Genomic DNA, 23,971 nt, shown 5'->3' with positions numbered 1-23,971 from the left:
GCTGGGGCACCCCTCGGCTCTGAGCATAGGGGGCACATCTGAGCATCACCCCAGGGCCCTCCTCGCCGCAGCGGGCACCGTCCCCTCGGCGGGACGCGGCCGGCGCCTCCCCCAGCAGCCACCCGCGGACAAAGCACGAACAAACACCGCGTGCACGTGAACGGCGGCTTCTCCCGCGAGCGAAGGGACTTACCTCTGCACGGAGCAGCCGGGGCAAGGGGGTGCCCAGCAGCACCCCGCGGGCAGCTGCCTGTCCCGGCGGGCAGCCCGGCGCAGCCTCAAGGAGCAGGCGAGACCGAAAGAACCAGGCGGCAGCACACACGCAAAGGACGGTTTTTATTGGGGTTCTCGTCGTACGAGAGCAGTTGTACTGACCAACACACAGAAGCAGCTTAGCTGTGCCAAAAGAATCCTTTAAAAAAATAACGGCGGAATTAACTAAGTGTGGCACATCAGTCACAAATCGCCGAGGACTGTAAACTCTGAAGACAGTCTCTGTGAGAAGTACTACTGGAACGTGCAGCAGCACACACCGGCACGGGGCACACCCTCCTCTGCACAATAAATATGAAAAGAGCCAAGTACATAAAACAAAGAATGATTCTCATAGATACAATATCTAAAGTTATTTACAGATACTGGCTTTTCTTACCATTAAATTACACATTGAAAACAGGTTCTCTTTCAATATATTTCTTTAAATCACTAGTAGCTATTCATGTGATTCTGCTCCTTTTTTTTTTTTTTAAGGACCGAATGTAGTCACTGAAACAGTGCTCATAAAAACACCTCTCCTAGGATGCTCTCGCTTTATTCTGTTTTTCAGACTCTTTTATTTGCCGTCTCACCTGCTCTATGATCTCTCCCTTTCCTTAAGGAAAAGATGCCCGCTGCAGCCGGGAAAGCCTCTTCGCAGCCCCGCACCCAGGCACGGCCGTAGCTCGCCCGGCTCCGTCTGCTTTGCCAGGCTGGCGACGCACCGAGCTACACAAACCCGGGTAAATCCTGACCCTGGACGAACAACCAGCTTTCTGCGCCCGTCCCCAGGTTTTCTAACAAAGCCCCGCTTGGGCACGCGTCAGGTTGGCGGCATCGGGCTCGGCACTATCCCAATCACGGCACGTTTCTGGCGGGCGACGCTGAGAAACCGCGATCTCACAGGCACCGGCGCGGTTCATACCCGGCGCTGGCTTCTCCCTCCCTCCGGGTGCTCTCGGGCAGAGCTCAGCGCTGCAGCTCACTCCTCAGCCGCAGAAAGAAAATGCGATCGGGCAGGCGTGAAAAGGGGAAAATGGAAACCAAGGCAAGCGCGACTACGGGGAAAAGCAGCCGCCTCCTCCCCGCTTCGGGCAGCGTCTCAACAAGAAGAGGCGGCTTCAGCGGCACGGCTGGCAAACGCCACGTTTCACCCTCGAGATGTCGTTCGGTGAAGCCCCGAAGAGCACGTTCTTCAAGCCCCACCACAGCAGAAACTAAAAAGCGTGGGTGTTAATACCCGGAGTATTCCTGAAACTGCAGAGGCCATGGCTGCAGCTGGAATTACTTTTAGCAAATGAGTTCTCTGATGAATTTTGTGCTATTTTTGGACCTTGCTCGGGAAGGAAGTGCCTGGTGTGGTTACCCACAGATGCACCCAGCACCCGCAGCGCACATCCCGGCAGGCAGAGCGAGCCCGCCGGCTCTCCGGCTCACGGGCCTGTGCCATGGGGGACAGCAGCACGGCCGAGCCCGCGGTTACTCGCGGCGAGGGGCTGGCTCGGGAGGCGGTTTCAGCTGGGGCGCGCGGGCTCGCCTTCCCAGTGCCCCCGGAGGGACGGTCCCTACCGGGGTCCGGGGGTGCCCGCTCCCCTCCTCGGCTGCGGCGCGGGGGAACAAGCAGAGTCCCGTGCCATGGCCGGGCATCCGCCCTGGCCGCAGGACACCGCTCCTGTCCCCGCGGGCTCCAGCCTGTCCCTAAGGACCGAGTAACCACCCTGGAACAGCGAAGCCACCGCCAGCGCGTAACGCTCTGCTGTCACGGCCGCCAGCCAGCGCGTCCCTGCCCCGAGCCCGCGCCACGGCTCCGAGCAGCCCCGCACCCGGGCAAGCCGCAGCCTCGCCGGGCTCTCCCTGCCACTCGCTCGTTAACCTTGGGACTAACGAGCTTTGCAAATACCTGAGCTGACGTCTGAGCTTTTCCAAATATCGCACCGATTCCTTGCCCCAATTTAAGGTTGTTAATTCTCGTTAACCCAGCACAGACTCCTGTGAGTACAAGCTCGCTCTCTGGAATGCTGAGGAATAAAGGGGAAATTCAGAAATATCAAACCGAGGGGTTTGTTTCCAAGAGTTTTTCAGGTGTTTCTGCATTCACGAGCCACGGCACGTCGAGATGGGCCCGACGGTGCCTGGAAGTCACTACGGAAGGGTAAGCTGGACAGACGGACGGGAACTATTTCAACTTTATTATGAAAAACAGAATAAAGCTGACTGATCCTGCTTGAAAGGAACTGCCGTTTCTATACATATACGGAGCAGAAATTCTGTGGAATGTCCGAAGTTGGAGAAACATGTATTTAATAAATAATATAAAATGCTTTTTTGTTAAAATAGAATTCTTGGTTTTATACCTACATAGCATAGCAACCTTTACATAAACAAAATAAAGCTGAGTCTGTGATGATTAGTTTAACACAAAATAAAAATACAATTTAACAATAGTATTAAAACAGCCAATGTTCAATCCACACAATATGTACACCATGGAATAGAAACCAACAGAAAACAAAAGTAGATTATCTCGAAATTCCTCAGACATTTGGACATACATATGTTCTCTGTATATTTTAGATATTTTTCCTTTTTTTTTTTACAATATTAAAATTAATACTATACTTTTTCAAAATATGCTTTTCAGATTTTTTCTTTAATTTGTAGAATTGACTCATTCCTTATATTAATCAACACAACTAAAATTATTTACTTTCTACTGTACACTTCAAAATAGTCCTTCCTCCATATCTATTTAGAGCGTGAGCATTTCAGAGTTAAAGTAACCGTGTCGTTGCCATCTGCTGCGTGGGGAACAGCGGAACCCGGGTGCGACTGCGAACGCCCGCCGTAGGTAGATATGTACGTGATACTAAAGAACCACCTAGTCCTAAAACCGATCAGCTGCCAGGAAAAGAGCAGCACAGAGAAGAGCTCCAGGTATTTCACTTCTCGTGAGCCAATTTACTGCCATCGGAGACCGCAAACCTACAAAGGTTGCTGCACAAAATCAACACCCCGAGCAGTTCTACTGGACATCAACAGCATCCACCTGTACAGCATCGCAACTGGGATAAACAGGTCTGGGTTTAGCACCAAATACACAACGGTTCCTATTATCTGCGCACCCGACGGCAAACACCCGCATTTATATTAAAACCAAACCCAATCCGATGATCCTATTTCCTTTTTTCCCTTTTGAGAAGAAAAAACTTCTGCTGCGTTTCTAAAGGAGAGTTGTTGAAATGAAGGAAAATCCGGATGCGACTAAGCTGAGGCGTATCTCCTGGAGCTGTGTGCTGTCCCCTTCGCACAGCACGGTCCCTACCCCACAGGTTTCCAAACCGCACATCCAACTACTATTAGCGTGCTCGGAGTCTTTGCTTTTGAAGCCTAACGGGGAATAACGTACCAGGAACGTCAATGCCAGTTGGGTCAGCTCCCGTATTCACCCCAGCAGGGCTCGTCTCACAGCAGCGCTTTGAGAAGTCACTCGTGAGGCTGCAGCCGTAGGCTTTGCTGGACCGGTGACAAAACAGAAAGCTCAAACGTAACTAACATGAAGAAGCTTTTATACTTAGTAAACCGGATAGCCTACAGTTAGATGAAGGATTTAAAAAAAAAAAAAGGAAATGTTCCTTTAACGGTTTCATGAATTTGCAAAATAGTTACCAAAAAAACTCTGAATAATAAAAACTGCCCAATTTATACCTGCAACGATGGGACATCTCAGCTGACGTGCTGTCCAGGGGACACCTTACAGCACCGGCCAAGCTCGTGCCCAGCTCCAAATGGTTCCTCAGTTACGCTCTGCTTGCAGCAGGAATAACTGCTGCTTTGCTTGTCCTGCACTTCAATTTCAACTCATAAAAGACTGATTTTGGCTAGAACTTGCTGGATCCCTGTTCTTGAAGCGAGACGTTAATTTACAGTAACTCCCACGTATCAAACCCGCCACCCTACCTCACTGCGGAGGGGAAGGGGAAGGGGAAGCACAGAGACAGAGCTGCAGCTCTCCTAAACGTCACGCTGCAGCCCCGAGCCCTGCTCCTGCAGAAATCACCCGGCTTCCTGCAACCCCCTCCCCCAGGCACTGCCTTTCCAGGGTCTAGTCCTACCGCCTTTGTCACCTTGTACGTCAGAGACAAAGAATAATCAGAAAATAATCCCTGCAGCACTGACGGCACGTGGATGTGTCAGGGGAGTGCTTAATATGGCTCTATCTGGCATGGAATTCTCTATTTTGAAATATAAGAAACAATTCCCATACATGCTTAAATCTTCGATACTGCTCATTTTGTTTTAAAGGACTTTCAGATAATTTGTTTAAAAATCTGTGCTTAATCATTCACTCAGCTCTGTTGATGCCCAAAGCTCTAATTTATCTTTACTTCCCTGAACATAAAAAAAAAAAAAGAAAAAGAAAAAAAAGTCCCACAAACGTGGTCAAAATGCGTAAGAGACAACGCCACACCTCACGTTCTCTGCGTTCAGCAAGGTTTGCTACTACTGCTGAAGACCCTCGTGTAAAATAAAACCATCAAGAATCTTTGTCCAGGAACAAAAAACTTCAGAGAATCTGGTACCTAAACCAGGAACAATCAGGTCGGAGCAGTAACTACTATTTTGCTCCGAAGGGTGGAATTCCAGCTCTCCCTCCACGCAGAGCCCCGCTTCTGACCGGGATCCCAACTTCCCCCACGTGTACGCGAGTTTTTCACTACGGTATTCTCTCCGTCCCTCCTAACAGCACAGTCAGACGCGAGTCACAAACAGAAAGCTTTTCTAAATTGCCGACAAATCAGCTGACTAAAGAAAACCAAATCTTTTACTGTTCTGCTCCTGTCCGACGCTGCGAGCGGTGCTGAGCGATGGCACAGCTCAGCTGCTCTCTACCTGGACGGGGCAGCAAGGACCACGCTAACGAGCACGTTCTAGGGCCATCCCAACTCCGTTACACTTCAAAATACACGTATTTCCCTAAGTCAATACAAAGCCTCCGTTTCACATAAAATCTATGGGCTTGAGGCACAATTTCTCAACTACAGAGCTGTCCCTGCCCTCCTCAGAGACACCAGCGTCCGGAATCCACAGTATGCTGCATCAGGACCTGCAAAACTCTGCCAACGAGGCTTTAGCATCAAAAGCAACCGTGGAAAATAACTAAAATGATGAACTGGTAATGAACTAAGAAAGTACAAACAAGTTACATGAGAACTAAGAACGGTTTTTAGCACAATCTGAGGGGTTTTTCCAAATCAAGAAGAAAAAGAGGAGCATTGCATGGTACTGTAGGAAAAGCTGAATGACAGCCAGTGCACAGTCAGCGCCGGTAAGATGAGACATTTTCTATCCCAAACCTCGGTAAGTACCACCACTGCTCCTGACAGCGGATGCTGAGATGCTCGACATCCCTTACCAGCAAGAGCGACAGACAAGTTGGTACTCTTTATACAAAATAATGTGAAAAAAGAAATGGGGCAGAAATCATTAAAAGACATCACCTGACTCACACGGGGAATCTTCCAAGATGCGTCTGTCCTCTTATGCTGCACCAGATGGTAAGACAGAGTTCGCAGGCGTGTGAAAGCACGTGCTACGCAGAGTTAAGCCACTCCCACTTCTAGAAGCAAATACATCCAATTTTATTACAAGCGTGTTCAGGATAAACAAGTACTTTCAAAATAATTCTATTTTTGCCAATTTGTACTTTTCTGCGAGGACGCGGGTCTAGAACTCTGCGGTTATCTGTCAGCAACACAAGCGGACACACCGCGCGCGCAGGGGGCCGGAGCAAGCTGGCGGCGCAATGTCTGTTCCCGTTAACCCAGACGCAATCCCATCGTCCGCAGGGACTATGAGAGTTGTACCACCGCAGCGGGGTCAGAAAACGTTCTCTAAGGTGTTTCCTGAATCAGAAAAAAGCTTGAATTAAGCCTTGGCCTATCTCTTACAAAACATCGCAACAACCAGGGAAAGGCTGACTTCACGCGCTTCAAGCTGTCTAACAGTTACGAGGTGGTATCTTTACTTCAGCTAGAGTTTCCACACGACACGACTGATGTCTCATGTAGGATTAATATCAATCTGGCATTCCATCAGCTCGTTTGTCAGTTCCGTCCTCAGTACTCTCAGGCTGTTTTCAATGTGGACAGTTTGAACTCTCTAGAAAAGAAAATTAAAAATCCTGTTGCAGGCTGAGCCACGTGATGTGTGCACGAACCTCCTGAGCTGAGCTACAGCGAAAGTCTGGGATATCTACGCTATGAGAACACACTCGCTTCATGGTTTTGTGTACAACAGAGAAGGATCCACAAGTCCCATAACTGGAGAGTGATCCAGAATACGTACCGAGGTACCCAGACATTTTAACCCAGTACATGCGCTAGAATGCATTGGATTTGAATAATTTCTTTTTAATTTTTAAAAAGTGCAGTTGACCTGAAATGGAAAAGAACTGTCTTTATGTTCACTGTAAACTTGTCAAAAGGAATCTGCTCTTTAAAAACTGTGCTAAAATAGTCAATTTATATAACAGAGCACTAGATGAAGCTACCATAAATTCCTCTTCACCAATTATTACTCTATTGTGTCAGTTATAGTACTGCATATACGTAGAAGAAGCAAAAGGGTGGTAGCTACTATTAGTGAGTACAACAAACCAAGTGAATAATTTGAGTTCAATGTTTCCATGAAGTAGCAATAACATTTAAACCACAGGACAGTTAGAATTCAGTACTTTGAGTGCATAAGAGTCACACTGTTGATCATCAGCAGTATGGAGAAAGGTTATTACAAAGTCAGCAGTAATGGTCGGAAAGAACATGGCCACACGACAGATTAAAGGTTATCCAACACGGCAAGTCTGCAGCTCCTTCCACAGCTGAGGGGTCGGTCGGTGTCGCACACGCAAGTGCAATCCTAGCCAGCAGTGACCACTTCAGTCTCCGGGTTGGTACGCACCGAACGAGGGTATTGCAGAGAAAACAGTATCTTCCTTCCAGCAGTAGTTCTAGAGTAACGGACCACGATTTCGGCACCGCCAGGGTGCGGGCATGCACGGCAGCAATATGCAGCCTCCGCGCTCGGTGGGAATTTCCACCGCTGCTAGGAGCACGAATTCACTTGCCATTGTTCCAGTCTTCACAACCTCCGGAGAAGTTCTAACAAAATCCCACGCTGTAAACATCTAATTCTTCCTCTGCTAAGCACACCCCGCGTCCAGGATTGCACAAAGTAATTCATAAGGATTCTGTGAAACTCAACATGTTCACCAAGTAGCTTTCCCTAAGTGAACTTTGTTCTGTTTCTCCTACAGACCATTGCTATTCCTGTGGCTGAGCGGTGGTTTTGAAAGCTCTACAACTGTTGAGCGAGATTTATTGAGAAACTTTGGAGCCCGACGCAGCAACCTCTGAGCCTCAGTAAAAGCTTCTGTCAGCTCTTTTTTCCACTGAACAAATTCTGGGTCACTCTGAAAGAGATACAGAAGTAGTTTGGCACTTCATAGTAAACTGCCAATAGCGTCTTCTCTCTTAGACAGCCCTTTTAGCAACTTATTTTAATTTTCCGAAGGAACGAGTAACTTTGGATATTGACAATGTGCAGCCCTTTGCTCCTCCGTCACCCGCCGAAGCCCGGCAAGGCAGCAGCACCTACAGCCGGTCAAGACGTAGCGAGGACTCGCGCGCTTCCTCCCTCGCAAACGCATGAGCTACCGTGAACTACCCGCGGCGAGACACGTGCCAACGGGGCCTTCGAAGCCCCCGTGGGTTGAGAAGTTTTGACGTTTCTAGCTATTTATTAAACTGAACTCATTTTGGCCCAAATACCACTGAAATCCACGACAGAAACGGGCATAGCTGCGTTTCCTGCTTTCAAAATTTGAGTGTGATCAAAACTTCCCAGTTTTGCTCAGGTTCAGCTTTGCATCATAAAGTACACCTAGTTAATACGTAATGGGAGGGCGTGAAAAACATTTATCGTATGTAAAACAATCCGATTAACAGATCAACAGTTACCGAACAACAAGCGGCTCACCTCACACTGCAGGACAAACTGTTTTCCTCCTTTAATTCTCAGTAAGATGCATTTCTTATCTTTAATTTGTGTTTCTTCAACAGATACTATTTGTTCCATTGTCAGTAGGTTTTGCTGTAGCATTTGCAAAAATAAAGCAGAGAGATGGTTCGAAAAAAACTGTTGCCCACCAAATAAAGCCACCATCTAATTTTTCTGGACTGCCCACATAAATCAAGTTATGAACATTAACAGTCATTACACAAACATTTTGTGATTTCTGAAGACTGGGTCATGAACTAAAGATAGATTATAAGGTAAGAGAGAGACTTAGCCAGGAGCTCGGTTGCTTCAACAGAGACAACGAAACATAAGCTAGGAAAGCCAGTAATGACAGCGTGAAATAAGAATCTACAAATAGGTGTGTCTACAAACAAAAACATTATTTTCCCACAAGAGAGCTGCATATGATTTTATATATTTTCCAAGTATTACTGCTGTTATATATTTAAAAAAAAAAGCAATCTCACTATTTCAAAGAGCTGAAAGGGAATATTTAAGCACTATATACTTACAAAGAGGCAAACATACACAAGTTTGCAGAAGATTTTCCCTATAGACTGTAAAACGAGAACAGCGTTTGGAAATTCCAAAACCTTTCTTAAATAAATACACAAACGATCTGCCTAGCACGTGATCACAGCTGGACTAAACTAAAGTTACTATAGCATTTTCTTTGAAATAAAATGCTATAGCGTTTATGACCTTACCAGTTTATGTTTTTTTGTATAAATAGTCCAGAGGTCCTAAACGAAAAAAACACCATGAACTACCAAATTCCTTTAAAAACATAAGAAAACAAAGTAAACAGGTTTCTCAAGTCAACTTTGCGTTTCCTCAGTGCAGCGTAGCTACCCATTAACTAAAGCGATACTCAAGATAAGTTACTCCAATCCACTGGTCATTTACTGGGACTAAACTCTACTTCCATGGGAGCTACACCCGCGTACGAGCTCTCAGAGTCGCCTCGACATCCGCCTGCCTTTCGTGCTCTCTCGAGCAACCTCACTTACCCGTGACTCTCCTTCTCCTCGCCATTCAAGTCGGTTTGGGAAGAGGTAAAAGTAACGACGTTGCCACTGAGTCAAGAACGGGTTCCCCAGTTTCAGCATGTATCCGTGCATAATGCAATCCTTCCCAAGCGCGTAATCTACAACAAGAGGAAACGTCAGTACGCAAAGCAAGGGAGCGCCTAAAAGCATTCCGCAAACGCGCCGTGCTGGGAAAGGACGCGGTCCTGAACGCAGCGTGACTCAAGGTGTCTCACCAGGCTCGCGGTGGTGCTTCTACGCGCGCAGGCACACGCAGAGCCAACTCTGCCGTAATTACGTGAGTTGCTGCGGCTGCAGTGGAGTAACCACGAACAGAATTTGGTTCTTTAAAAAAAGCATCTTATTAACTATTAAAAGAATGGTATATTGCCACCCAAAGTTCAGAGTTTGCGATGCAACACCCTCGTGCAAACAAGTGAAGTTTGCGGTAAAGGACCTCCTGTTTTCTTTCCCGGCTTCTTTGTCACGAAATCAAATCCCACATACTCCTTTCTGAGTACACACCACAAACAAAACCGATGAAAGGCTGTGTATGATAATCTTTACAGGAGAGTACAAAAGATTTTCCAAAGCATTATGTCATCATACAGCGTTTCAAAACATTAAGAAACGTCTTAAGAAACACGATGCTGACTAAATGAATTCTAACAATCACTGGTGAATGACAGTAATACGAGAGTCTGTTGTGTGGAACTTCAAACACATGAATTACTATCTAGCAGCAAAAGATGGAGAGAAGTGTATTTGACAGATTACCTTCCTCGTGGCCAAGCTGCTTATTTTTAGCCCTTTTTCTGGCCTCAATTTTATCTGTGTCTGCATTTACTGCATCATAAACAGTTTCTGCTACTTCTTGCTGCCAACGCTCCGATATTACCAGAGGGAAGTTCTTATATAATTCCTGGTCACTATCAAGCAACTTGCAAGAGAAAAACAACATAAAAACCCAACATTTTAATAACTTTTACTATTCTTATCCCCAATAGTTAATAGTTACCCACATAACAGTATTATTTTAAAAGATATATTGAACTCTAGCCTTACCAGAACAAACAGGTGCAAACAAGAGAAAACACAGATACTAATTTAAGCAAAGATCTTCATTTATACACAGAGAACTGGCCACCTGTTCAGAACTTGTTTGGTTTGATTGCTTTAAAAGCTATCAAAAATAACTCAACATTGTCCCACAATGTTCTCCAGACTTTACATTTAAATAATTATTTAAATGTAAGCAGCATTATTCTTAACTTTTTTGCATAATCAGCGTTAACAATACATCTAATTGTGTTAAAAACTTTCTAAGCACAAAAGTTCCATGAATAAATGAAAAGATACCTTTTACACAATGATGCCTTCCGTGTTTCCGCAGCTTAACTTTACATTCCTAACAATGACCCTTCGAAATTCAGCAGTGCATGCTGCAGACCTCATTTTTCCTGTTACATAGATTCTTTTCTCCCCTCATCCCTAACTACAGTACTTAAACGGAATTGCACTGAAGGAAACTAAAATTACTGGATCTTCAGGAAGGACTGTTTGCTGCTCGACACGGCCATACTCTGGGTGCAGCCACAAGGCACTTTGATGCGGTACAAAAAGCGATCAGTGATTTCCCTATAACTTTATTAAAGGTTTTCATTTCGGGATGAGTTTAAACTCTACAGACACTCCTCAGGTGCTTCGGTTTCTGTCAGTCAGTAGAGAAACTAGACCTTTCTTTCGGAGAGCATCCTTTGCCACATGGAAAACGCAGTAAGCCCACCCGGCCGCAGGGCGGGCAGGGCTGGGTCCGGTCCTCACCACAGCGGCGTGCCGGGGAAGGCAGGTCCCGACCGAAGGGCACGCACGCCGCTGCTCGGAGCAAACCCAGCGGCTGCAGCTGCTGCACACAGCCATTGCAGGAGCAGGATAGGAAAGCCTTGCTTAATTCTCCTTCTGCAGCCAGGCCAGACAGTCCCACAGCAGATATCCTCCTCCTTTTCGGAGACCCGTAGCCGTATCACAGCAGGAAAATACACGTTGGATGTGAAGGCAGAAGACTTCTCTGCAATTCTGTGCACGTGGCTTACAGGGACTCCTTATGGCATCCTTACGGCAGAGGGGAAAGCCACCGGCATCCGCTGTTGGCTTTCCAGTTTGTAACCTCGGAGAACACGTGTTCTTCTCGGTGTCACAGGACACTCTGCAGTGTAAATATAATCCGCAGGGGCAACGGAGGAGAGCAAGGCACTCAAAGCTGGCATCCTCCCGCCAGAGACGGCTCCTGACACCTTCATGGAAGCTCCGACTGCGGCTGACTCAGAGGCACGAATTATCCAGTCCCTTCTAACAGACTGTGACATCCCAGCGAACGCGCAGAGCAAAGCAGCTGTACATGATACCCCTCACTGACTCACGACTGAGAATAAATTTATCTTACAGGCAGCCTGAACAAAGATTACGTGCAAGTGATCTGGCTATACGGTTTACAGGCCAGGCTGAGAATATCTGATCCCCTCAATAAATAAAATGACCACCTGGGTTCTCCTTGCAAAATGTTTCTCCGGATTATGGCATTCCAGACTTGCAGGAAAATGGAATCCTGTTAGACTAACACTGATGCTGAAGATGCGGAGTCTTCTGGGCTAAAGAACATCCCGGGTTCTCTGCATTTCTCTTTAAACACGTAAAATCTGTTCTGTGCCACCTTCTGTAATTACAGCAGGTGACACTGACAGACGCGTGCCTATTTAGGCACAGTGAGTACTTAACATGCTTTTTTGCTTATAAAGTTTTGAGCAATTAGTTTCTCTCCTGACTCACTTCTGTAATAACAAGAAAAAAATTTGATCTCTTGAAGAAATGTACGCTAAAAATAACGAGCGGGACAGACCCAAGACAAGCACTGATTCACCTATTGCCTCAAAGGTCCAGGGAGGGGATGGAATCGCAAAGTCAGAGACAGGCCAGCCGCTTTCACTTCTCATTTGTTCTTTTACATCATTTTCATTAGATTTCAGATAATATGAGAACTTGAAAGTTTCTTTCATCACTTTTCTAACTTCAAAAGTTGCCACCATTAGCGTACAGTTTGTCATTTGGAAGAGTTTTCCAACGTGGCCATGAGGTAATACAATTAAAATAAGGTTTAGTTCAATTCATCCAAGCTACCAGAAACAAATTACAATTTCTAAAAATGCAAACCATGAAGTATTCTTGAAAATCTGAGGATTTCCCAAAAGTTGTCTGGCCATTTGAAATATCTGCTTTATCATATCAAACTTTTGATAAGAAGGTAGATTTTAGTCAATCTAAAAAACAAAACGTAAGGACTTGGCAAGCAACAACAAACCAGCCGCGCAGCCCAAGCTACCTCTTTCAGAACAGCATGGATTAAGTTTCCAAACTTGAAAGCAATTCCTTGCACATTCGGTAGCCCCTGAAGCCAAGGAATGGCATGCAGACATGAAAAGTTGAGCACAGCAGTCACGGTGCCATCCTCTATCATTTAAAGTTATATACCTTAATGCCTTTAGTGTCCTCTTCATCAAATGACCCAATATCAAAAGCATCTGCTGCATTTACTTCTCCCCGGGGAGGAATCAATGGTGGAGGATACTAGAAATTAGAGGCAGCATAATTAAAGACAAATCAATGGACATTATTTAAACCCATTCTGCAGATATATACAGCCTTTTTTTTTTATTTTTTGCACAAATTACACATGACTGTGCAAAATTATGTCCCTTGAAATTAAACTCCAGTGCAAAGAAGTTCTCCACTCCTTTAAGAAACAGTCCTACAAAATTTCGGAGAAAAAACCCTACAGCTTAGACAGCTAAGCAGAAGAAACCATGCAGTCATTTGACCCTGAAAAAGTAATAATTCAGTACTACCGATGAGGAAGACTTGTAGTAATGAATTCACAGCAGTATTCATCAACAATCCTCCAAGTATTCATGGAAATGAGTGCGTGTGCTGGGGACTGGAACCCTGAAGTTTTCTGTCCGTTACCTGTTTAGGCTGACTTTCTTTTTACTGCTTTACCAAGTAAGCAAAGGTTATTATCTTGGTCTGTTACCTTTTGTAAATAGACTTGCTGCCAATCGATGCCTTTGAAGAAAGGATGTTCTTTTACTTCTTGTGCACTGCAAAACAAAAGTAACTGAAGTCAACAAAACGAGGCGGCTTTTCAAATCTATTTGAGAAATATAAAGCCCTCATATCATTCCAGACACAATATAAGCAATAAATCTTAGCTATCGGTATGTCTGAGTCAAATCATATGACTTCATGCCAAAACAGATCAGGCAAAAACACAAAAACAACACAGGGACGAAAAGTATGATCCCCACCCAAAGCAAGCGGAGAACTCGGGGGAAGTCTTTAATGACAGAAACGGCCCACAGATCTGTCCAAACCAAAGGAAGCTGTAACGCAATTCCATGCAACAGCACTTCTTAATGGTCTCTTTCCAAAATTAAAATCGTCACAACAGGAAGCAGATTTTTACTTGAAATGAATTCATTCATTTACAGAGAAGTGGAAATTTTTAAAGGCAGTGGTCCAAGGAGAAATCAACACCTACCTTCTTCCTTGGCATCCAAGTCTCTTGCTAACATCCCGTTGCAGGAGCCCTTCCAAAAGGGACTTCAGTTCAGGAGAAAATGAATCTGGTAGCTCCACATTCTATGAAAGAAAGAAGTACAAAAAGAGGCATTTAATTCTAGAAGTAGTGTGATCTGCTTTCCCCACACAGGAGAGCAGCTTTTCTTTGATAGGGTTTGTAAACAGCTCTTCCAGGTGTAAATACAGCTTTCTCAGAAAGCAGGCTGTTTCCTTCCAGTTTTTAGAGGAAATGGGAGTTTACTCAACAAGAGGAATGTTAAGTGCAACTGCCACCAGGCTCCTTACCACGGTGAGCGTCATCCGGTCGATCTCATGCTTATCTTTGGTTTTGTGCTGTCTGAAAGGACTGTGACTGTAGAAAAAAGAAAATGCACTAGTAAGTGTAAAGCCATAACATATCAGGTTATTTCAGCTGTGGCAACCCCAGGAAAGAGTGCAGCATCCTTTCAGTCCCATTCTTCCACCTCATCAATCCTGTCCCGCAGAACAATAAAACACATAGTCAAACATTTAGCATTTACAACAAGAAACGAGACTTTACACACTAGCATACCGTGCCTACTAGCTACCTCAGAAATATCCATATTTGACCTCTTATAACTTTGTTTTCTTACTGCAAAGAGCTGCACCAATTTGCAAGAAAGTTTACCCCTTCTGTTTTCAGCACAATGGCATGTGGTGGGCATCACAATCAAATTCAGAGAAAAGCGACCACTCGATTCTTTTAAAGACTACACACAAGACATCCCTGAGGATTATCAAACTCCGGGAAATCTGATCTAGTTACTCCATATAAAGGCATGCAGAGAGTTAGTTTATTCTTAAATGCACTGATCCTTAAAGACGGTGTTTGAAATACCTGACTAATTACGTCTATGTCTAAAACCCAGAACAGTTTCGTCTAACAAGAAAACCCTGGACAGTTATCACACCACGGATATTTAAAAGCACTGATCTATATACGGAGCCCGAGTACGACCTGCAGAACTTATCGCGCAGCTATATGGGAAGAATGAAGCAAGATCTTAAAGCAGATGAAAGAGCAGATAATGACAGATACCACAGCATCAGTGACTGGGAAGATACTTGATGATATCTGGTAAATTATCATATACGTTTGTACACCAACATGGTTACAGGCCAGATTCAGCAGACAGAAGCATCCACACATTAAACTTACACAAACACTACAGAAGGAGACCGAGTATTGCGCAGAGATGGCAGTGAGATATCACTTTAGATAATATGGAATACGTTACATATTAGTATTTCAAGGGACGGGCAATGATGAGGCACAGGCTACGAAAAAAAAAAAAAGGCACATGGGACATGAAACTTCACTCACCCTCTCAGAAGTTTGAAGAGCATGCAGCCTAACGAGAACCAGTCGGCACTGCTATCGTACGCTGTTCCCTTCTGGAGCACCTCTGGAGCCATGTATCCGTGGGTACCTCTGAGACCCAGAAAGGGACAAAATCTTGATTACAACCAAAATTATCATCATTAAAATAAAAATGAAATCAGTGTTTTCTCAATAAGATAGCCTAGTTTAAAGAAAGTTAATTTTAAACATGATTTTATTTTGCTTTTTCTTTAGCCATGCATACATCTGCACATTTTCTGTTTGTATATATCTACTGAGGAAACACCTTAAAACATAAAAAACAGAAATGATGAGGTAAACTGACGGGCCTACAGTGAGATTTAGCAGAATCAGAAGAGGGGTGAGGAGGCAGCCTTCTGTCTGAGAGCAGACAGAGCACGCAACTTTTCCACCTCTCGATGAGTTTCCTGCATCTCCTCCCAGCGACCACCTCTGTGCTAGATTTAACAACCAGCCATCGCTGGTCACCACTGGACAGCACTCACCACGTACTGCTTTTACTCTTGACATAACTGGAACGTATGAACTTTTTCAAGAAGCTACTGAATTGCAAATCTTTTAAGATATGACAGGATGAAGCTTTCCTTTTTGCATAAATTCTGGGACTAAATCAGGGCAAATGAGGACCTAAGAATAGAACGAGCCAAATAAGACGTGGAATCCACACACAACCCAAGAAATTCAGATCCCAGTTGTGACCTGATGCCAGGAGGCAGAAAGGGACACAATTTGCCTCCAGTTCTACAAAGATCCAGAAAGAGAAAGACACAATAAATCCTGGGTTTTAGGCAGTTGCAGAATATTTAACTATCTGTTTAGGACAATTAAAACGATCTGGTACTTTAACTCAGTCAGGTTCTTATCTTCTCTGAACAGTGAATCATCTCGAAATAATGTGTCATCTTCCAGCCATGCCTACACATCAGCTGCCACAACTGTGCAGGAAAACAGAAAGAGGAGACTCAAAAACCTTCTCAGAGTATCCACTTAGCTGTGTTGCAAAGCAAGCCTGTGCCACGCAAGTGTTATTTTTTTCCTTTAGGCAAAGTTACATTATAAAGACACGTAAAGGACTGACTTAGCAGTAGCTGTACGTGCAGCAAAGCTCCCATACGTAATACTTACACGCTAGCATGTGGCTTCTTCTTGGAAAAATCACAAGCCAGCCCAAGGTCTGATATCCTCACATGCCCATGTTCATCCAACAAGATATTTGCAGGCTAGGAAGGCACAGACACAGACAGGTTACTGCTTGGTATTTTTCAGTTGTCAGAGTTAAAAATTCTCTCTTTTCATTCTCAAACATCAATACTCTCCGGTAATTGGTAATTGCCTTTTTTTTTTTTTTACATCAACGGAACAGACACTTTCTAGATAAAATCTACATTCTAACAGAGCAGTACCATCAACTGCAGAGGAGATTACGAAATACCAACGAATAACAGAAAAGAAAAAACAGGCAAGGTTTGAAACAGAAAACACATGAAGGAATAAATCCATTTTGGCCTCAAGTCCACATTGCTTTTGGTTCTTTCACAGAAGGGTCTGTGTGTGGCTCTTCCACCCTTGACTTGCAATCTACACTCTTCTCCCCCCTTTTGTTGTCGCCTGGCTCATGGACAACTCTGGGAGCAGTACTCATCTTCCCCATCGCCAGTGAAACACCCCAAACAATTGTCTTCCTATTAGCCTCCCATCACACACGCTCCTCTCTCAGGGCTCTCAGACACACAGAACACTCTCTAAATTAATAGCACCATTAAGATGGTGAGACGGGTAACACTGCACAGGATTTACTCTGACCCCAGGGAAGCATCTCCCGGGCTGGTTAAACCTAGAGATGCTTCCTTGGAGTCAGAATAAGTAATTCTGCAGATAATAGCGCAGATTATAACTATGTTGAAAAATTAACAGAAAAATCAGCCAAAGGCACAACAAATGATCTGTATTCTTCCCAAGAAAAGGTTTCAGGTAAGATATTCCTTTAACTTATCAGTACCTCTGGATTGTTTGCTGCTATCATCTAACAACCACCCATGAGAACGCAGTCACTACGTTAACGATTACCTTGAGGTCTCTGTACACCACAAAGCGATTGTGCATGTGTTCTAAACCCAGGATGATTTCAGTAGCATAAAACCTCATTTCTTTTTCAGAAAACACTCCGTGCTGGGAGAGGTGGTAGTGCAAATCTCCTCCTAGAATTAGAAGAATTGAGATGCAATTAAAAGAACAGTAAAATCTTGCCTCACAGGCAGACAGCGTGATGTTGGGGCGGAACGGCATAGCATCTGTAGGTTCCTATAACCTGTGGGGCGCACGGAGACCCAGACCTACACTCTGCAAGTACACATGGTGACAAAATACCTGAGAAAGTTAATAAATAAATTTGATCACTCAAACTCCATTTAAAAAATACATTTACATTAAAAAATACATTTGCATTCAGTGACTAATCCAGCAATGCAAAGGATTTCCACAGCAAGTAAAATGCAATCACATACCCAGGTTTCTGGAGAACTGAATAAATTAGCATATCCAACAGCCCAGGCTGGGAAGGACCTCGAAAGGTCATCTGGGCCAAAATATTCACACAACACAATGTCCCTCCATGAGCTCATCCATACCATCAATGCATCAAACTGTGAATATTCCTGGAAAACTGTTTCTGATCAAGCTGAAGATTTAAAATAATCAACCAGTTACTTGAATTTGACTAACAGCTTACGTTTTAATGAGGACCTTCACTTGCAAAACATCAAGCCACCTCTTACTTACAGGGTACGAGCTCTATTTCTCAATTTACTTCTCAGCTTTGCAACACGGTACGTGCAGATGTGCTCCAACATCTTTAGGCGCTCGCTGCAGGACCAGAGGTCAAGTCTGAGTCCCACAAGTGCCGAGCATCCTCAGCAGGTAAGGGCAACGCCGTACCTTCTCTCGACTCTGACAATTTCTCTCTCTGTGTCCTCATCAGAGTTACGGTAAGGCTTCCAGGTATAATTTGTTTCCTTTGAGGAAAGCTTCCCCCATCTATTTTCTTTGCAGAGCTCTTTATAGCAGCCCTTTTATTTTTCTTCTGAAAGCTGTGTTCCTGATCCCCTCATGACCATCAGTTCCTTAAGCTTCCAGCCTAGTAGGCCCTTTGATATCTTTATTTAAAGGTGTTAATGACATAAGGTATGAGAGATTTTTCAGTCTGTTCTATACATTCCCTGCTTTAGATCAGTTTACTCCTCCTGCTCGCAGGTCGATGCTTCACACCTCAGATTATTTTTCCCCTCATTCTCCTTATTTATGACCTCAGCAAGCCCTTCTGCCAATATTTCTGTAATATTATCATCATCTGCGCGAGCCGTGCTTACCATTCATCAGGTCCAGAATGAAACAGAGTTTGTCAGGGGTGTGGAAGGCGTACGTCATACACACTATGAACGGACAGTCCTAAAGGAAAGGAGCAAAGAGTTCATCTCAGGCAATAAGCAAAGTACTATTTAGAGAAGCTAAAAATACATGTGGTATTTTTCCTATGATATCTGCCAATATTCATAATAATTTTCTGAAGCAATTTGCGTACTAATCTACATACTCTGATGTTTCACTTACGGCTTAGAGATCTTAGCTTTTGCTATCTCATTTTAATACAAAAATTAAAAAAGCTATGACAAGCCAAAGGCTTAAAAAAATGCAGGTAGCATCACTATCGTCTAAAGAGTTTCAACTACAGCATATTATAAAAATATTTACCTGGGTTTGCACTAGACTTACATGAAAGACACATTAAAGCTAACAAACTTTAGGCCAGCTCAGAAAAAACCCAAAGCTGTTCCCATGAAGTGCAAAGGACACACACTATTTCCCACGACTGCACGGCAAACGTTCTGCTGTCGGAACACCGATCGAGAATCTGAGTCACGTCACGTACAAAATCCCAAAGGAAAGAAAGTTTTATCCTCACCTATACGTTAAATGCAGCTACACGGGTAGCACCCTGTGCACGCCGCCGAAGTCGCCCGCAGAGCTGCCCGAAGGTGACAGCGCGGTGTTCTGCCACCCGCTGCCACCCTTCAGCTCTCCAGCAGCCTTTGCCGCAGATGATTAAAAGGAACATGAACACCCTAGGAAGGAAGTCCCAACTCCAAGGTGTACGCAATGCACGGGAAGCAAGAACAGCAAGGTCCAGATCATGCAAAACCCAGAAAACGAGTATGGTGGGAGCAGAGCTAGGAACGTCACTGCAGAGCGGCAGGGGTGGATTACGCTCCCACTTCTTGATGCACTTTAACCCTAATTCACTCCGACGTTTAAGACAAGCAGCCATAAGAAAATCCAGCTGGAAAACCACCTCTTTACTGCAAATGACCTGTGCAGAGGGCCGGTACCTCTGTAACGCGCAGGCGCCGAAAGACACGCGGCGGGAAGGTGACGGACCTTCCCCTCTTCGTTAGGCCTATATTGGATGTAAGTGGCTAATTAACAGGGGGTGGCTATTACCTCGTTGACCCCTCCTCCAAAGGCACATGACTCTGGGCTGCTGGGTTAGTCGACAACGGAAAGGTAGGGAACGGCTGTGCTGTCGGAGCAGAGCGGGCTGCACCCTAATCGCGACGGACGACGTCTGACCCCAAAGGATGAGGCTGACAGGAAGACGAGCTAAGACGAACTTAACCGCTGACGAGCCAGGACACCACGCAGGAAGCACGAATGTGACCTAACGTGACTTAAACAATGTGTTAATTATTGCAGTATCGATAGTGAAAGCTCTGGGAATCTCTGACAGGAACTCGTTTCCTTCCCAATTTAGAAGCAGCAAAACACGGCGGCCTTGGGCAGAGCGGGGGCCGCGGGACCTGGGCGGGGGTGCCGCCTCGCCGGCCCTGCCGAGCAGGAAAGGGAGGGAACGGCGACACCATCGTCACCCGCCAGCCGGGACAGGCCAAGTCGGTTCATCCTGCACAAGGCAGAACCACGTACGGCTGAAATATAAAACCTTGTATCCTCACCTGTAAGCCCCACTGACTCCCACACCGCTTGGACGGACCCTGCCGTAACATTCACACCTAACTGCGCTTTGCCCCTCTGCTCCGCTCTGGGGAGACCCCCCTGCAGTGCTGCGTCCAGCTCAGGGGTCCCCAGCACAAGAAGGACATGGAGCTGTTGGAGCCAGGCCAGAGGAGGCCACGGAGATGATCCAAGGGCTGGAGCACCTCTGCTCTGGAGACCTCAGGCTGAGAGAGTTGGGGTGGTTCAGCCTGGAGAAGAGAAGGCTGCGGGGAGACCTTAGAGCCCCTTCCAGTCCCTGCAGGGGCTCCAGGAAAGCTGGAGAGGGGCTGGTGCCAAGGGCAGGGAGTGACAGGCCAAGGGGAATGGCCTGAAGCTGCAGGAGGGGAGATGGAGATGGGATGTGAGGCAGAAATCCTTCCCTGTGAGGGTGCTGAGGCCCTGGCACAGGGTGCCCCGAGAAGCTGTGGCTGCCCCTGGCTCCCTGGCAGTGTTCAAGGCCAGGTTGGATGGGGCTTTGGGCAAGCTGGGCTGGTGGAGGGTGTCCCTGCCCATGGCAGGGGTGGCACTGGGTGGGCTGGGAGGTCCCTTCCCCCCCAAACCATTCTATGGTTCTATGATTCTATTATGATTCTTGTTTACTGTGCAGACACCAACTCCAAACGCAGCTCTGCACAACGCAGGCAGAAACACACATGAAAAATGCCTGGATGCTGAACGGTGCCAGAAATAAGGAGCCTATAGGCAAGGCAATATGGCATCTAGCAAGAGGTACGACCTCTCCTTACAAACTCTGTATTGCTCATAACTGCAGACTATCATAGTTACCACTTAACTTCAGAGCAAAAGCTTTAGTAGAATTATTAACTTAATTTTCCGAATCAACTGGATAATTCAGAAGCGTCCCCAAGCAGGCTTCCTAAAACCTTAGAGCAATCTAATTACCGAGAAGGATTTAGTGTTGGAATTTAAACACCACACACGGAAAAATAAAAGAGTGTTTCTATACCAGAACATAGTATGCCTCTATTTTTATGGATCTCATTTTCAAAAGAAAAGAAATCTGCAAGTGTAAATGTGATGCATAATTCATTTTTGTGTAAGCCTTCCTAATTTAATCACTACCCTCTCACTGTTTAATAGAGAGAAAAAATGGTAGCACTGCGATATTTTTCTGACATAAAAACTACTGCAAAAGAATATTTTCCAGCATTAAAAAAACCCCAAACAACCTATAGGTATTTTTTTAAATGCAACATAAAGAAATAAAGCAAATTTCCCAAGAGAGTAATACTTCATTGCAGTCAAGCTTCTGCTCCAAAAAAATAAGCAAAAGTATGACAACAATGTGTGAATTAAGAACAGTTTGGAAACAGTTCCTCACTTCTAAACAATTCTGGATTAAGTCCAAAAAAATAGTAGAAGACAAATTTCGGGTAATAAATCATGTGGAAGGAAAAAAAACCCAACTATTAAAAAATGGTAGGAATGTACTATTTTAAAGACATTAGCACATTAACAATTACTTCAGAAGGAAAACTTAGATTCTGACTCTCTCCTGTAAGCTGAGCACCCAGCTTTAGAGCAGGACCGCAGAAAAGACAGCAAAGAGGTGAAAAACCTGCCCAGGGCGCAGAGCAGCTGCGCAGCATTTCTCCCGAAGAGCAGCTCTGTCCCGCCAGCTCCCGCTCAGAAAGACGAGCAAGCCAAGGCCTGAGACCCCCGGCTGGCACCTGCCGCTCCCACAGACGTTCCTTCAAGACTATCAAGATTTGGGAACAGATTCTGTTTCTTGAGCGAAATTCCAGACTCCTACAGATCTCGGTACACGTGAACACAAAGTACCTGTTCTTCTCAGAATAAAAATACCGGAGTATTGATCTCAGATGTTTTATTGTTCAGCCTGTCCGCTTTTGCTGTACCGTGTATTTCTCGGCCCCTGGAGGAACGCGGAATCCAGTCGTCGGTCAAAGCAGGCTGCCCAGGGAAGCGGGGGGTCACCAGCCCTGGAGGTATCTAAAGGACGTGTAGACGTGGCGCTTGGGGACACGGCTGAGTGGTGGACTTGGCAGTGCTGGGTTAACGGTTGGACTCTCTGATCTTAAAGGTCTTTTCCAACCTAAACGATTCTGTGATTCTATCTCAGAAAGAGCTCAGTAAGACACCTTAACTGCCTGGGTTTTCAGGCTCAGAGAACTAGAAGACACAGCAGCGTGGAGCCACAGCTCTGCAAGCTCTCGCACCGGACTGCCGGAACAACCACCTCCTACCCGCAGGGAAGATGGAGTCAAAAACCATTTCCTTCCCCAAACAGCACCTTTCGGCAGCCTGTTTTCACACAGCCCAGCAGCCTTGCTCATTTCGATGTTCCAATTTTTGACTGTTAGGCAAATATTGGCTATTACAGAAAATAAATATTTTTTTTAACAGAAAGTAAAATATTTTCCCCACTATGCTACCTTTGAAGAATTGCAAAATGCACTTCCAGCCTCCAGCCTGACCATCCCCATGGGAGAGGAAGACAGGACCTGCATCTTGCAGAAGAGGAAACCCAAACCCCAGCAACAGTTTGTCCGTGCCACACCACCAGCGGGCGACCAAGCAAATACACCGATGGAGCACCCCAGTCACGCAGAGCCACGTCTTGTGGCGTCGGGCCAGCCCCGCAGCTCTGCGGAGGTGTCTGTCGTATTTCTGAGCTGTGCTGATTCGCAACGTTACCGTGAAAAGCTACTCTCACCACGCAGCCACGATGTAATCACATCTCCCTGTTCAAGAAGTAGTTGCGAATGCCAAAATTTTAGGTGGATTAACAAAAACGATCACACAGACGCATGTGTAATCCACACAGCTGTTATTATGTATTTTGCAGAGACATCTGGATTCCCAGTTAAATGACTAATTGTGCTATGATGAACTTCCCAGTTCCATTTTGTTCCGGGCAGCCCATAAATCCTGTCACTGGGGAAGGCACGCGCCATTCAAACCTAACAGCCTGTATTCAGGAATGAAATAAATCATCCGATTCTACCGCTTTCAAACCTATTTAATTCTGCAGATTCAAAACGCTCCAGCATCTCTTGCAACAGCAGGTGTATCTAACCTGAATGGATGGCATTTTGTACAAAATCTCTCTTTTCAAACTCTCTTTCAAATTGCTGAGACTCTAAAGAAGTTACATTCTAATGAGCTGATAATCTTTAGTGGAAAAAACAAATGGTTTGTCTTGCTTTTTCTTTTTCTTGCTAAATGACTAGCTATGCGCTGTCACATAAGAAAAGTAGCTCCGCCATTAGCAGCCTTGTGAACAATTCTCTTTTTGAATCGTTAGACATAAAAATGCACATTCAGTACCGGAGCAACAGAATCACAAATTAAAGTTACTAGGACAATTACTACTGATTTGCCTAGATTTCTTGTCTGGTCTCCCCTACAGAACTTTACCCCGCTGGCTCTCAAGACTCCTGACACTTCTGGACAAGCTGCAACTTATCTGTGCTGAAGAAAGTTAACTTGATTAAAAGTCTAATAAATCCCAACTGTTAACTTCAGAGATAAAAGAACAAAGAAATACTTTCCAGTCCTTTCTCCATCT

General features: G+C 45.2%; 1 protein-coding gene across 3 annotated transcripts in view; it reads right to left on the bottom strand.

Moving 5' to 3' along the window:
- Positions 1–317: 317 nt before the first annotated feature.
- The window catches only part of GRK3 (G protein-coupled receptor kinase 3), a 73,418-nt gene continuing 49,764 nt past the window's right edge, over positions 318–23,971 (bottom strand). For all 3 annotated transcript variants that reach the window (XM_054844245.1, XM_054844248.1, XM_054844246.1), the window contains 12 exons: positions 18,741–18,819; positions 17,443–17,573; positions 16,501–16,595; positions 15,337–15,444; positions 14,277–14,343; positions 13,951–14,051; positions 13,444–13,510; positions 12,885–12,980; positions 10,137–10,299; positions 9,342–9,478; positions 8,290–8,403; positions 318–7,723 (listed from right to left, as the gene is read on the bottom strand). In XM_054844245.1, the coding sequence (XP_054700220.1) occupies positions 7,562–7,723; positions 8,290–8,403; positions 9,342–9,478; positions 10,137–10,299; positions 12,885–12,980; positions 13,444–13,510; positions 13,951–14,051; positions 14,277–14,343; positions 15,337–15,444; positions 16,501–16,595; positions 17,443–17,573; positions 18,741–18,819 (1,320 nt within the window). In that variant the 3' untranslated portion in view covers positions 318–7,561. The remainder of the gene's footprint in view (positions 7,724–8,289; positions 8,404–9,341; positions 9,479–10,136; positions 10,300–12,884; positions 12,981–13,443; positions 13,511–13,950; positions 14,052–14,276; positions 14,344–15,336; positions 15,445–16,500; positions 16,596–17,442; positions 17,574–18,740; positions 18,820–23,971) is intronic.

This window comes from Grus americana, chromosome 16 (assembly GCF_028858705.1).
Source record: "Grus americana isolate bGruAme1 chromosome 16, bGruAme1.mat, whole genome shotgun sequence".
Classification (NCBI taxonomy): Eukaryota; Metazoa; Chordata; class Aves; order Gruiformes; family Gruidae; genus Grus; species Grus americana.
Note: the sequence above shows the minus strand (reverse complement) of the source record. Positions and strands in the feature narration are given on the sequence as shown.